The sequence below is a fragment of the Procambarus clarkii genome, chromosome 19, assembly GCF_040958095.1.
Source record: "Procambarus clarkii isolate CNS0578487 chromosome 19, FALCON_Pclarkii_2.0, whole genome shotgun sequence".
Lineage (NCBI taxonomy): Eukaryota > Metazoa > Arthropoda > Malacostraca > Decapoda > Cambaridae > Procambarus > Procambarus clarkii.
Window position 1 is genome coordinate 30130362 of NC_091168.1, and position 16369 is coordinate 30146730.

A 16369-nucleotide genomic window follows, 5' to 3' on the forward strand; every position below is an offset into this window, starting at 1 on the left:
CCCACAGCTGGTGGCCCAAGATGAGACGCCCCACTCCCACAGCCGGTGGCCCAAGATGAGACGCCCCGCTCCCACAGCTGGTGGCCCAAGATGAGACGCCCCAGTCCCACAGCTGGTGGCCCAAGATGAGACGCCCCAGTCCCACAGCCGGTGGCCCAAGATGAGACGCCCCACTCCCACAGCCGGTGGCCCAAGATGAGACGCCCCACTCCCACAGCCGGTGGCCCAAGATGAGACGCCCCAGTCCCACAGCTGGTGGCCCAAGATGAGACGCCCCACTCCCACAGCTGGTGGCCCAATATGAGACGCCCCACTCCCACAGCTGGTGGCCCAATATGAGACGCCCCACTCCCACAGCTGGTGGCCCAAGATGAGACGCCCCACTCCCACAGCTGGTGGCCCAAGATGAGACGCCCCACTCCCACAGCTGGTGGCCCAAGAGCCTCGATTCTCTGGACGAAAACCCCGCCCCACAGTATATAATCCCCAGATGAGTTATATATGTGTATATATGAACAGTTCATATATGTGTATGTATGAACAACTCGATAAATAATAATATTGAAATAAAGAGCCTTAAACAGAACAACATGTGTGGAAAAAGAAAAAAGAAAGAAAAACTCTGTGGTGGTGTGTGTACTGGGGGGTGTGTAGTGTGTATCCCCCCTGGTGGTGTGTGTACTGGGGGGTGTGTAGTGTGTACCCCCCTCTGGTGGTGTGTGTACTGGGGGGTGTGTAGTGTGTACCCCCCCCTGGTGGTGTGTGTACTGGGGGGTGTGTAGTGTGTACCCCCCCCCCCTGGTGGTGTGTGTACTGGGGGGTGTAGTGTGTACCCCCCCCTGGTGGTGTGTGTACTGGGGGTGTAGTGTGTACCCCCCTCTGGTGGTGTGTGTACTGGGGGGGGGTGCAGTGTGTACCCCCCCTGGTGGTGTGTGTACTGGGGGGTGTAGTGTGTACCCCCATTGGTGGTGTGTGTACTGGGGGTGTAGTGTGTACTGGGGGTGTGTAGTGTGTACCCCCCCTGGTGGTGTGTGTACTGGGGGTGTGTAGTGTGTACCCCCCCTGGTGGTGTGTGTACTGGGGGTGTGTAGTGTGTAACCCCCCTGGTGGTGTGTGTACTGGGGGGTGTAGTGTGTACCCCCCCTGGTGGTGTGTGTACTGGAGGGTGTAGTGTGTACCCCCCTGGTGGTGTGTGTACTGGGGGGGGTGTAGTGTGTACCCCCCCTGGTGGTGTGTGTACTGGGGGGGTGTAGTGTGTCCCCCCCCCTGGTGGTGTGTGTACTGGGGGGGGTGTAGTTTGTCCCCCCTGGTGGTGTGTGTACTGGGGTATGTGTAGTGTGTACCCCCCCTGGTGGTGTGTGTACTGGGGGGTGTAGTGTGTACCCCCCCCCCCCTGGTGGTGTGTGTGTACTGGGGGGTGTAGTGTGTACCCCGCCCCTGGTGGTGTGTGTACTGGGGGTGTAGTGTGTACTGGGGGTGTGTAGTGTGTACCCCCCTGGTGGTGTATGTACTGGGGGTGTGTAGTGTGTACCCCCCTGGTGGTGTGTGTACTGTGGGGGTGTTGTGTGTAACCCCCCCCCCAGGTGGTGTGTGTACTGAGGTGTGTAGTGTGTACCCCCCCTGGTGGTGTGTGTACTGGGGTGTGTAGTGTGTACCCCCCCTGGTGGTGTGTGTACTGGGGGGTGTAGTGTGTACCCCCCTGGTGGTGTGTGTACTGGGGGGTGTGTAGTGTGTACCCCCCCTGGTGGTGTGTGTACTGGGGGGTGTAGTGTGTACCCCCCCCTGGTGGTGTGTGTACTGGGGGGTGTAGTGTGTACCCCCCTGGTGGTGTGTGTACTGGGGGTGTGTATTGTGTACCCCCCCATTGGGTGGTGTGTGTACTGGGGGGTGTAGTGTGTACCCCCCCTGGTGGTGTGTACTGGGGGGTATAGTGTGTACCCCCCCCCCGTGGTGTGTGTACTGGGGGTGTAGTGTGTACCCCCCTGGTGGTGTGTGTACTGGGTGTGTAGTGTGTACCCCCCCTGGTGGTGTGTGTACTGGGGAGGTGTAATGTGTACCCCCCTGGTGGTGTGTGTACTGGGGGGTGTAGTGTGTACCCCCCTGGTGGTGTGCGTACTGGGTGTGTAGTGTGTACCCCCCTGGTGGTGTGTGTACTTGGGGGTGTAGTGTGTACCCTCCTGGTGGTGTGTGTACTGGGGGTGTAGTGTGTACCCCCCTGGTGGTGTGTGTACTGGGGAGGGGTGTAGTGTGTACCCCCCTGGTGGTGTGTGTACTGGGGGGTGTAGTGTGTACCCTCCTGGTGGTGTGTGTGTACTGGGGGTGTAGTGTGTACCCCCCCCCCTGGTGGTGTGTGTACTGGGGGGTGTAGTGTGTACCCCCCTGGTGGTGTGTGTACTGGGGGTGTGTAGTGTGCACCCCCCCCCCCTGGTGGTGTGTGTATTGGGAACATACAGGACCACCACACACCTCTACACACCTGTGGACCATCAAACACCTGTACACACCAGTAGACCATCACACACACCTGTGGACCAACACACACCTGTAGACAATCACACCTTTTGGAATTCTATGATTAACAAGGATAAGGCAGTACAGAGAAGGCTGGGCAGACTGCATATTTCTTGACTGCCAAAAGGCCTTTGATACAGTACCGCACATGAGACTGCTATATAAACTTGAGAGGCAGGCAGGAGTAAGCGGAAAGGCCCTAGCATGGGTGAAGAACTACCTAACAGGAAGGAGCCAGAGGGTAATGGTAAGGGGCGAGAAGTCTGACTGGCGAACAATAATAAGTGGAGTACCTCAAGGATCGGTGCTGGGACCAATCCTCTTTCTAATTTACGTAAATGATATGTTTACAGGAGTGGAATCATACATGTCAATGTTTGCGGATGACGCAAAATTAATGAGAAGAGTTGTGACAGATGAGGATTGTAGGATCCTCTAAGGAGACTTAAACAGGTTGCAGAGATGGTAAGGGAAATGGCTACTGGAGTTTAACACCAGTAAATGTAAAGTTATGGAAATGGGATCAGGTGATAGGAGACCAAAGGGACAGTACACAATGAAGGGGAACTGCCTACTTGTAACGATTCGAGAAAGAGACCTGGGTGTGGACGTAACACCTAATCTAACTCCTGAGGCACATATAAATAGGATAACGACAGCAGCGTACTCTACACTGGCGAAAACTAGAATTTCATTCAGAAACCTAAGTGAGGAGGCTTTTAGGGCGCTTTACACTGCCTACGTGAGGCCAGTCTTTGAGTATGCCGCGCCATCATGGAGCCCCCACCTGAAGAAACACATAAGAAAACTGTTGAAGGTTCAGAGGTTTGCGATGAGGCTTGTCCCAGAGTTACGAGGGATGGGGTATGAAGAGCGGCTGAAGGAACTGAACAGTAGAGAAAAGAAGGGAGAGAGGAGATATGATAGGGACATATAAAATACTCAGGGGAATTGACAAAGTGGAAATAGATGAAATGTTCACACGGAATAGTAACAGAACGAGGGGACATGGGTGGAAACTGGAAAATCAGATGAGTCACAGATGTTAGGAAGTTTTCTTTTAGCGTGAGAGTAGTGGGAAAATGGGGAACAGGTTGTGGAAGCAAATACTATTCATAATTTTAAAACTAGGTATGATAGGGAAATAGGACCGGAGTCATTGCTGTAAACAACCGATGGCTGGAAAGGCGGGATCCAAGAGTCAATGCTCGATCCTGCAAGCACAAATAGGCGAGTACACACACCCGTACACACCTGTAGACCATCACACACTTTGCTTACCACTCTCCATAGTGTATAGTAGGTCACTGGAGACCTACCAGAAATATGGAAGACGGCGAATGTGGTCCCAATATACAAAAAGGGCGACAGGCAAGAGGCACTGAACTACAGGCCAGTGTCTTTGACTTGTATACCATGCAAGGTGATGGAGAAGATCGTGAGAAAAAACCTGGTAACACATCTGGAGAGAAGGGACTTCGTGACAAATCGACAACATGGGTTCAGGGAGGGTAAATCTTGCCTGACTGCCTTAATAGAATTCTACGACCAGGTGACAAAGATCAAGCAAGAAAGAGAGGGCTGGGCGGACTGCATTTTCTTAGATTGTCGGAAAGCCTTTGACACAGTACCGCATAAGAGGCTGGTACATAAGCTGGAGAGACAGGCAGGTGTAGCTGGCAAGGTGCTCCAGTGGATAAGGGAGTACCTAAGCCATAGGAAGCAGAGAGTTACGGTGAGAGGCGAGACCTCCGATTGGCGTGAAGTCACCAGTGGAGTCCCACAGGGCTCTGTACTCGGTCCTATCTTGTTTCTGATATATGTAAATGATCTCCCGGAGGGTATAGATTCATTTCTCTCAATGTTTGCGGACGATGTCAAAATTATGAGAAGGATTAAGACAGAAGAGGACTGTTTGAGGCTTCAAGAAGACCTAGACAAACTGAAGGAAAAGTCGAACAAATGGTTATTAGAGTTTAACTCAACCAAATGTAATGAAGATAGGTGTAGGGAGCAGGAGGCCAAATACAAGGTATTATCTGGGAGAGGAAATTCTTCAGGAGTCAGAGAAAGAAAAAGACTTGGGAGTTGATATCACGCCAGACCTGTCTCCGGCAGCCCATATCAAGAGGATAACATCAGCGGCATATGCCAGGCTGGCCAACATACGAACGGCATTCAGAAACTTGTGTAAAGAATCATTCAGAACTTTGTACACCACATATGTCAGGCCAATCCTGGAGTATGCAGCCCCAGCATGGAGTCCATATCTAGTCAAGGATAAGACTAAACTGGAAAAGGTTCAAAGGTTTGCCACCAGACTAGTACCCGAGCTGAGAGGTATGAGCTACGAGGAGAGACTACGGGAATTAAACCTCACTTCGCTGGAAGACAGAAGAGTTAAAGGGGACATGATCACCACATTCAAGATCCTCAAGGGAATTGACAGGGTTGATAAAGACAGGCTGTTTAACACAAGGGGCACACGCACTAGGGGACACAGGTGGAAACTGAGTGCCCAAATGAGCCACAGAGATATTAGAAAGAACTTTTTTAGTGTCAGAGTGGTTGACAAATGGAATGCATTAGGAAGTGATGTGGTGGAGGCTGACTCCATACACAGTTTCAAGTGTAGATATGATAGAGCCCGATAGGCTCAGGAATCTGTACACCTGTTGATTGACAGTTGAGAGGCGGGACCAAAGAGCCAGAGCTCAACCCCCGCAAGCACAACTAGGTGAGTACACACCTGTAGACCATCACACACCTGTACACACCTGTAGACCATCACACACCTGTAGACCATCACACACCTGTACACACCTGTAGACCATCACACACCTGTAGACCATCACACACCTATACACATGCTCCACATTACGAGAGCATAATTCCTGGCTAACAACTTACTCGCTGGCGCCCATAAAAGCCAGCGAGGCGCGGCTCACAACCTGTTTATATACCAGGTATATTAATTTTTATAGCGGGGGGGGGGGGAGGGGGGTGGTAAGGCCGGGGTAGTCCAACAGTGATGTACAGTGCAGGTAGTCCAACAGTGATGTACAGTGCTGGTAGTCCAACAGTGATGTACAGTGCTGGTAGTCCAACAGTGATGTACAGTGCTGGTAGTCCAACAGTGATGTACAGTGCTGGTAGTCCAACAGTGATGTACAGTGCTGGTAGTCCAACAGTGATGTACAGTGCTGGTGGTCCAACAGTGATGTACAGTGCTGGTGGTCCAACAGTGATGTACAGTGCTGGTGGTCCAACAGTGATGTACAGTGCTGGTGGTCCAACAGTGATGTACAGTGCTGGTAGTCCAACAGTGATGTACAGTGCAGGTAGTCCAACAGTGATGTACAGTGCAGGTAGTCCAACAGTGATGTACAGTGCAGGTAGTCCAACAGTGATGTACAGTGCAGGTAGTCCAACAGTGATGTATAGTGCTGGTAGTCCAACAGTGATGTATAGTGCTGGTAGTCCAACAGTGATGTATAGTGCTGGTAGTCCAACAGTGATGTATAGTGCTGGTAGTCCAACAGTGATGTATAGTGCAGGTAGTCCAACAGTGATGTATAGTGCAGGTAGTCCAACAGTGATGTATAGTGCTGGTAGTCCAACAGTGATGTATAGTGCTGGTAGTCCAACAGTGATGTACAGTGCTGGTAGTCCAACAGTGATGTACAGTGCTGGTAGTCCAACAGTGATGTATAGTGCTGGTAGTCCAACAGTGATGTACAGTGCAGGTAGTCCAACAGTGATGTATAGTGCAGGTAGTCCAAAAGTGATGTACAGTGCTGGTAGTCCAACAGTGATGTACAGTGCAGGTAGTCCAACAGTGATGCTTAGTGCAGGTAGTCCAACAGTGATGTACAGTGCTGGTAGTCCAACAGTGATGTACAGTGCTGGTAGTCCAACAGTGATGTACAGTGCTGGTGGTCCAACAGTGATGTATAGTGCTGGTAGTCCAACAGTGATGTACAGTGTAGGTAGTCCAACAGTGATGTACAGTGTAGGTAGTCCAACAGTGATGTACAGTGCTGGTAGTCCAACAGTGATGTATAGTGCTGGTAGTCCAACAGTGATGTACAGTGCTGGTAGTCCAACAGTGATGTACAGTGCTGGTAGTCCAACAGTGATGTACAGTGCTGGTAGTCCAACAGTGATGTACAGTGCTGGTAGTCCAACAGTGATGTACAGTGCTGGTAGTCCAACAGTGATGTACAGTTCTGGTAGTCCAACAGTGATGTACAGTGCAGGTAGTCCAACAGTGATGTACAGTGTAGGTAGTCCAACAGTGATGTATAGTGCTGGTAGTCCAACAGTGATGTACAGTGCTGGTAGTCCAACAGTGATGTACAGTGCTGGTAGTCCAACAGTGATGTACAGTGCTGGTAGTCCAACAGTGATGTACAGTGCAGGTAGTCCAACAGTGATGTACAGTGCTGGTAGTCCAACAGTGATGTATAGTGCTGGTAGTCCAACAGTGATGTACAGTGCAGGTAGTCCAACAGTGATGTACAGTGTAGGTAGTCCAACAGTGATGTATAGTGCTGGTAGTCCAACAGTGATGTACAGTGCTGGTAGTCCAACAGTGATGTACAGTGCTGGTAGTCCAACAGTGATGTACAGTGCTGGTAGTCCAACAGTGATGTACAGTGCTGGTAGTCCAACAGTGATGTACAGTGCTGGTAGTCCAACAGTGATGTACAGTGCAGGTGGTCCAACAGTGATGTACAGTGCTGGTGGTCCAACAGTGATGCACAGTGCTGGTAGTCCAACAGTGATGTACAGTGCAGGTAGTCCAACAGTGATGTACAGTGCTGGTAGTCCAACAGTGATGTATAGTGCAGGTAGTCCAACAGTGATGTACAGTGCAGGTAGTCCAACAGTGATGTATAGTGCTGGTAGTCCAACAGTGATGTACAGTGCTGGTAGTCCAACAGTGATGTACAGTGCTGGTAGTCCAACAGTGATGTACAGTGCTGGTAGTCCAACAGTGATGTACAGTGCAGGTAGTCCAACAGTGATGTACAGTGCTGGTGGTCCAACAGTGATGCACAGTGCTGGTAGTCCAACAGTGATGTACAGTGCAGGTAGTCCAACAGTGATGTACAGTGCTGGTAGTCCAACAGTGATGTATAGTGCAGGTAGTCCAACAGTGATGTATAGTGCTGGTAGTCCAACAGTGATGTACAGTGCTGGTAGTCCAACAGTGATGTATAGTGCAGGTAGTCCAACAGTGATATACAGTGCAGGTAGTCCAACAGTGATGTACAGTGCAGGTAGTCCAACAGTGATGTACAGTGCAGGTAGTCCAACAGTGATGTACAGTGCAGGTAGTCCAACAGTGATGTACAGTGCAGGTAGTCCAACAGTGATGTACAGTGCAGGTAGTCCAACAGTGATGTACAGTGCAGGTAGTCCAACAGTGATGTACAGTGCAGGTAGTCCAACAGTGATGTACAGTGCAGGTAGTCCAACAGTGATGTACAGTGCAGGTAGTCCAACAGTGATGTACAGTGCAGGTAGTCCAACAGTGATGTACAGTGCAGGTAGTCCAACAGTGATGTACAGTGCAGGTAGTCCAACAGTGATGTACAGTGCAGGTAGTCCAACAGTGATGTACAGTGCAGGTAGTCCAACAGTGATGTACAGTGCAGGTAGTCCAACAGTGATGTACAGTGCAGGTAGTCCAACAGTGATGTACAGTGCAGGTAGTCCAACAGTGATGTACAGTGCTGGTAGTCCAACAGTGATGTATAGTGCTGGTAGTCCAACAGTGATGTACAGTGCAGGTAGTCCAACAGTGATGTACAGTGCTGGTAGTCCAACAGTGATGTACAGTGCAGGTAGTCCAACAGTGATGTACAGTGCAGGTAGTCCAACAGTGATGTACAGTGCAGGTAGTCCAACAGTGATGTACAGTGCTGGTAGTCCAACAGTGATGTACAGTGCAGGTAGTCCAACAGTGATGTACAGTGCAGGTAGTCCAACAGTGATGTACAGTGCAGGTAGTCCAACAGTGATGTACAGTGCTGGTAGTCCAACAGTGATGTACAGTGCAGGTAGTCCAACAGTGATGTACAGTGCAGGTAGTCCAACAGTGATGTACAGTGCAGGTAGTCCAACAGTGATGTACAGTGCTGGTAGTCCAACAGTGATGTACAGTGCAGGTAGTCCAACAGTGATGTACAGTGCAGGTAGTCCAACAGTGATGTACAGTGCAGGTGGTCCAACACCAATCAATGCTGTTGTATTAATTGCCCGAAACGCATTGCGTAATAGTGGCTTTAGGCATTGTATGTACTAGCTCTATCTATATATCAATCCATTAATGTAACATCACTTGTATGTACCTTACCTGAATAAACATATTTATTTATTTATTTATTTATTTATTTATTTATTTATTTATTTATAACTGCATCTTGACAAAACTACAATAAGAGACCATCCTCGCAGCATACAATAGAACTATAATACAATAACAGAGGTTTCATAACGACACTAACTTATGAACCAATCTATAAACTAACCAACATTAATTCGTTAATTTTATCTTAACAAACAAGGCAAAATGTGTGAAATCTTTATTTCCGATATTAATTTATTTGAAAATAATTGCACACTGAATACATAACATAGTGACAGATTGCTGAGGTAATTACAGCTTGGATACCAGAACTCTTAACAGTAATTTCGTCCTGAGTACAGATGTATATATGCTGTAATTTATGGTGAAAATCATATATTTAAACACAAGTACTTAATACTTAAGGCAATTGGTTGTTAGCTAGTTTGTCGAGTCTAAGATCAACACGCAATTATCGCCGAAATTTACTGGGCACAATTTGAGTCAGTGTGAATTAAGTATTAATGAATTGTCTAATTCCTGTTCTTGTAATTATGGACAACGTTTAAATGTTATTGAAATGTGTGAGTGGGAAGCCTGGTAGTGAATATGAACACAAGTCATATGTAAAGTTGTGTACACATAAGTAATGTTATTTATTTTGTTATTTATTTATACAAGAGTTCTTACATTCTTGTAAGAACTCTTACAAGAATAACACACATAGCGTGTTATTCTTGCTATTTGATGGCTGTGTTCGTGTATATAACCTGGAGGCCAGTTGCAGCCCCGCTCCTGTGCCAGGTAAGTCCACTACGGGCTCACCATAGCCCGGGCTACTTGCCCCGCTCCTGTGCCAGGTAAGTCCACTACGGGCTCACCATAGCCCGTGCTACTTGCCCCGCTCCTGTGCCAGGTAAGTCCACTACGGGCTCACCATAGCCCGGGCTACTTGCCCCGCTCCTGTGCCAGGTAAGTCCACTACGGGCTCACCATAGCCCGGGCTACTTGCCCCGCTCCTGTGCCAGGTAAGTCCACTACGGGCTCACCATAGCCCGGGCTACTTGCCCCGCTCCTGTGCCAGGTAAGTCCACTACGGGCTCACCATAGCCCGTGCTACTTGCCCCGCTCCTGTGACAGGTAAGTCCACTACGGGCTCACCATAGCCCGTGCTACTTGCCCCGCTCCTGTGACAGGTAAGTCCACTACGGGCTCACCATAGCCCGTGCTACTTGCCCCGCTCCTGTGCCAGGTAAGTCCACTACGGGCTCACCATAGCCCGTGCTACTTGCCCCGCTCCTGTGACAGGTAAGTCCACTACGGGCTCACCATAGCCCGGGCTACTTGCCCCGCTCCTGTGCCAGGTAAGTCCACTACGGGCTCACCATAGCCCGGGCTACTTGCCCCGCTCCTGTGCCAGGTAAGTCCACTACGGGCTCACCATAGCCCGTGCTACTTGCAACTTTTTGTTCCCAGTAGCTGAATCTAAAACAACAACAACAACGCTTAGGGTTGCCCAAGCGGCGCCCAACAGGCCAGGAAGTGCCACTAACGCGCCTGTACAAGACCAGACAGAGGCCCTCCCCACCTTATAGGCTTCGTGGCACCAACAGTTTAAGTGAACATTGTCCTATATTAGTTAAACTCTTGTTGATTATATAACTTATAATTGTAACTGCTTCTTTTTGATTCTAAAATGTAATTAAGTTATTTAAAGCATTAGAAGAGAAATGCTTGTTATTAGAATGTATAAACTACTGTGATGACAAGGGGTCTTGTTGCTGTTTTGTTCTCCTCGTTCTCTCTCTCCCCCCCCCCCCCTCAGGGGTCTTGTTGCTGTTTTGTTCTCGTTCTCTCTCTGTCTCCCCCCCCCCCTCAGGAGAGGTCAAGATGATGCTACTGGGCTGGCCCTGGGGGACAACCCCACTGACCCCAGGAGAGGTCAAGATGATGCTACTGGGCGGGCCCCGGGGGACGACCCCACTGACCCCAGGAGAGGTCAAGATGATGCTACTGGGCGGGCCCCGGGGGACGACCCCACTGACCCCAGGAGAGGTCAAGATGATGCTACTGGGCGGGCCCCGGGGGACGACCCCACTGACCCCAGGAGAGGTCAAGATGATGCTACTGGGCGGGCCCCGGGGGACGACCCCACTGACCCCAGGAGAGGTCAAGATGATGCTACTGGGCGGGCCCCGGGGGACGACCCCACTGACCCCAGGAGAGGTCAAGATGATGCTACTGGGCTGGCCCTGGGGGACAACCCCACTGACCCCAGGAGAGGTCAAGATGATGCTACTGGGCGGGCCCCGGGGGACGACCCCACTGACCCCAGGAGAGGTCAAGATGATGCTACTGGGCGGGCCCCGGGGGACGACCCCACTGACCCCAGGAGAGGTCAAGATGATGCTACTGGGCGGGCCCCGGGGGACGACCCCACTGACCCCAGGAGAGGTCAAGATGATGCTACTGGGCGGGCCCCGGGGGACGACCCCACTGACCCCAGGAGAGGTCAAGATGATGCTACTGGGCGGGCCCCGGGGGACGACCCCACTGACCCCAGGAGAGGTCAAGATGATGCTACTGGGCGGGCCCCGGGGGACGACCCCACTGACCCCAGGAGAGGTCAAGATGATGCTACTGGGCGGGCCCCGGGGGACGACCCCACTGACCCCAGGAGAGGTCAAGATGATGCTACTGGGCGGGCCCCGGGGGACGACCCCACTGACCCCAGGAGAGGTCAAGATGATGCTACTGGGCTGGCCCCGGGGGACTCTGGTACAGGACACCAACCCATGACACGCCGCCCTATAACGCTGATCAACGCCTGACTGCTCTTTACAATGCCATTCTTCCTTCCGGATACTTTACTCTTAAGAAAAGCACCCGCTATTCTCATCCCCAGCTCAGGAAAAAACACACACTGACGCCAAAAACTACCGACCAATCAGCCTACTTGAAATGGTTGGGAAGGTCTTCGAAAGACTAAACCCTCAGACTTGGACAGCATCTTGAAGATAATGACCTAACTGAAAAAAACAGTTGGGCTTCAGGCCCCACAGGTCGACGCCTGACCCTCTTAACAACCACCACCCGCACCACTGTGGACATGAACTATAGCACAGTCTGGCCACCGAGCACGGCGCCTTCCTCCCCGCCCCTCTGTCTAGCAGGGGAAAAGCCCACATTGGCTGGTTGAGTGTTATGGTGCAGATGGGACTTACCTGGGTGCCTGGGTGACCATGCTGGCTGCTGAATGTGTGCCACAGTTCAAGGCCTGCTACTGAGTTAAGCACTGCCACTATTCCCTCTGATCTATACACTTTCCTTTCCAGACTATTCTTCCATCTGTCCCCACTTCCCACTCGCCAAATGGGCACTTTACTTGTGTACTTATATCTATGTATGTTACAACACACTGCTGCCGACAATGTCAATAAAGCTATTTTAACCCTTTAAAACTCGAGATGTTGTCACGTCGAACTTCTCTGTCCAAAACTTTAATAACTATTTTCCAGAGCTGAAAATTGCAACAGTAAAGACAAGCCTTTGGATACAAAACTTCATTTAAATTTTCAACGCCTCGAGTCAATAAGTGAGTTAAACCAGCCCGTCCTCCAAACAAAGATCCAAAAGTGATTCCATCCACCCGTCAAACCCCCTGTTTATGAATGAAAAACGGTTTACACACGACTCACAACTGATTTCGTTCGAACACTTCCGGAACAAGTGCTTCACTGACGAGTTTTGTTCGAATCACAACGCTATAAATGCTTTACCCACGTACTACAAATACAAATAATCGCCAACAGAACCTAAACACCTAACCTAACCTATGCCTATATATGCACAATATATCATAATATTAATTTATATTTGAGAAAATTCCCGTTTTGAAGGAACAGCATGTAAACATTTATGAATATGTCTGTGGGGTCGACCGCTGGATGGAATGGGCTGAGTCTGGGACGGGTTGGTTAAACTTCGATCCTGAAGAAGCGGCCGAATTTCTGCATTTCATTTACACTGAACAATGAATTTAACCGAATAAATTTGTTATGATTTTTGTTTACGATTAAGAAGAATTTTCACATTTAAGTAAAAAAGTTATCTTGATACTATTACCTTTTACTGCTAATTTGTATAAACTAAGATTTTCACCACTTTAACTCAATATCGAAAGATAGAAACTTCTTATTATGTGAAAACTCTTTTAAAAGATAGTCTTTACTGTGACTTTCTTTTTTTGTTTTGCAAGAATTTCACACAATGGGAAAAATGAGAATGAAAACATTGGGTAATCTTTTTTTTTTTAATCGCCTGAATTTCACCAGGCTCGGTTAATGCTTCGACTGTCCACCAAGACCAATTCATAAATATTAATGTATTGTGTATCAAAAATAGATGTGTTTTCATATATATATTCAAATTATCACATATTAAAATTCAAGATATAGTTGGGTGAAGATTGTATTAAGTGTCTAGGATCTGCTGTCAATTAGTTGTATTTGAAGTACGTGGGTTAAGCCTTTACATCCTTGCGACTCGGACAAAGGTCGTCAGCGAAGCACTGATCGAGAAATGTTCGAGCGTTACCACATGTGAGTCGTGTATAAATAGTTTTTCTATCATAAACAGCGGGTTGGCGACTGGATTAACAAACATTTGGACCTTATTGATGAGGCCTGCCTGCTGCTGATGAGGACTGGCTGCTGCTGATGAGGACTGGCTGCTGGAATGAATATAGCCCGAGGACGAGCTGCAGCTGTTATGAAACGGGTTGGATGAAGCAACCCGTCCTCGACTCAAGTCCATTCCATCCAGCGGTCGACCCCACAGACGCATTCATAAATTTTAACATGCTGTTCATTCAAAACGGGAATTTTCTCAAGTATAAATTAATATTATAATATATTAGCATATTGTGTATATATAGGCATAGGTTAGGTTAGGTTAGGTGTTTAGGTTCTGTTGGCGATTATTTGTATTTGTAGTACGTGGGTGAAGCATTTATAGCTTTGTGGTTCGAACAAAATTCGTCAGTGAAACACTTGTTCCGGATATGTTCGAACGTCAGCAGTTGTGAGTCGTGTGTAAACCGTTTTTCATTCATAAACAGGGGGTTTGGCGGGTGCATGGAATGACTTTTGGATCTTTGTTTGGAAGACGGGCTGGATGACGTCCGAACACTTCCGGAACAAGTGCTTCGCTGACGACTTTTGTTCGAACCACAACGCTGTAAATGCTTCACCCACGTACTACAAATACAAATAATCGCCAACAGAACCTAAACACCTAATGCAACTTAAACCTAATGTTACGAAGATATTTAATATATAATAATAATAACTGTTAAATGAGAACAAACCTCCAGCACCACACCGACCTCGACCTCCAGCACCACACCGACCTCGACCTCCAGCACCACACCGACCTCGACCTCCAGCACCACACCGACCTCGACCTCCAGCACCACACCGACCTCGACCACCACACCGACCTCGACCTCCAGCACCACACCGACCTCGACCTCCAGCACCACACCGACCTCGACCTCCAGCACCACACCGACCTCCGGCACTACAGCCCCCTACCTTGGTCTTGGAGGCACTACAGCCACCTACCTTGGTCTTGGAGGCACTACAGCCCCCTACCTTGGTCTTGGAGGCACTACAGCCACCTACCTTGGTCTTGGAGGCACTACAGCCCTCTACCTTGGTCTTGGAGGCACTACAGCCACCTACCTTGGTCTTGGAGGCACTACAGCCACCTACCTTGGTCTTGGAGGCACTACAGCCACCTACCTTGGTCTTGGAGGCCCCACAGCCACCTACCTTGGTCATGGAGGCCCTATAGCCACCTACATTGGTCTTGGAGGCCCCACAGCCACCTACCTTGGTCTTGGAGGCCCCACAGCCACCTACCTTGGTCTTGGAGGCCCTACAGCCACCTACATTGGTCTTGGAGGCCCCACAGCCACCTACCTTGGTCTTGGAGGCCCCACAGCCACCTACCTTGGTCATGGAGGCCCTACAGCCACCTACATTGGTCTTGGAGGCCCCACAGCCACCTACCTTGGTCTTGGAGGCCCCACAGCCACCTACCTTGGTCTTGGAGGCCCCACAGCCACCTACCTTGGTCTTGGAGGCCCCACAGCCACCTACCTTGGTCTTGGAGGCCCCACAGCCACCTACCTTGGTCTTGGAGGCCCCACAGCCTCCTACCTTGGTCTTGGAGGCACTACAGCCACCTACCTTGGTCTTGGAGGCCCCCCACAGCCTCCTACCTTGGTCTTGGAGGTCCTTCTGCAGTGTCTTAACACCCAAAACCATCTTCAAAATGTTACACTGTACAAATTGCAAAATCAATTTTTTTAACAATAAATATTTCCGTTTTCTATAACAAAATTTACAAATAAAATACAAGAGTTGTTACATTCTTGTAGAGCCACAGAGGCTCAGAGCCGCTTAAGAGCCGCTGTAGAGCCGCTTAAGGCTCTTGTAGAGCCACCAGGACGCTCAGCGTCTCGGGCAGGTCCTTAATCTTAAGTTTCCCTGGAATACGACCCGCCAAATTGTTTAACAACCAGGTACCCATTCACTGCTGGGTGAACAAAGGCTACAGTTAAGGAATGGCACCCAGTCGATCCTCTCAGAAGACAAACCTGGTCAGGATAGGAACCCAGGCCAAAGCGCTCACGATGCACTGGGCCAGTGTCTTACCACTGCGCCACGAGGACTACTGCCATTTGTATAATGCATTCACAATTCGAACTGTTGGGTGTAAAATGTTAAAATCTATCTAATTATAGGGAAAAAAATGACGAAAAATTAACGTCGATTTGGGAGCCGGTGAGGAACACGGAGTTGTTGATGTTGTGTAGTTCCCGCTTTGGCCACCAGGCAACACCAGTCGCCTGCCAACGAGAGTGTATATAATGTGTGAATGATGAATAATCAGTGTGAAGGAGACTCGCTCTATCTTGATTATTTTTTGTAGATTTTTTCTGTTAGTCGCGACACACTTTATTTATTTTGCGAGCGGCTAACGTGTGGAGACCCGCAGTGTGAGAAGCCCGGGAGTATACGACACCTGATTGGTGCTTCTCTTTTGATTTCGCTATCAAAGGTATACTGGTGTTTGGTTTGTAAGATCGAGTATATGCACGACAGTTTTGGGTCGTAAGACCGAATATATGCGATAATTTTTTTATTTGTCAGGCTGAGTTCATGTGCTTAACGTTTAGGTTTCTGGTTCGTAAGACCAAATGTGGTCGTTTAATTTGTGGTTCTTATGACAAAGCTCACGCATTTAATTTTTGGTTCGTAAAGTATATACATTATATTTTTGGCTCATAAAGCCAAGTATATGAGTTAAATTTTTGGTTCAATAAGTCAACCAACTTATTGAAACGTTCTCAGGCCTGTGATGTGAGATATTGTCTTGATGTTGAGTCTGTGTTCAACAAGTATTCGAATGGTGATGGAACAAGTTAGTCGGGAT

At 49.2% G+C, this 16369-nt stretch overlaps 1 protein-coding gene across 1 annotated transcript in view; it reads left to right on the forward strand.

The window, feature by feature from the left end:
* LOC138366381 (eukaryotic translation initiation factor 3 subunit A-like) overlaps positions 1-11697 on the forward strand; it is a 30864-nt gene extending 19167 nt beyond the window's left edge. Inside the window, exon 2 of the mRNA XM_069327420.1 lies at positions 10746-11697. Coding sequence (XP_069183521.1) covers positions 10746-11697 — 952 coding nt within the window. The remainder of the gene's footprint in view (positions 1-10745) is intronic.
* The last annotated feature ends 4672 nt before the right edge of the window (positions 11698-16369 follow it).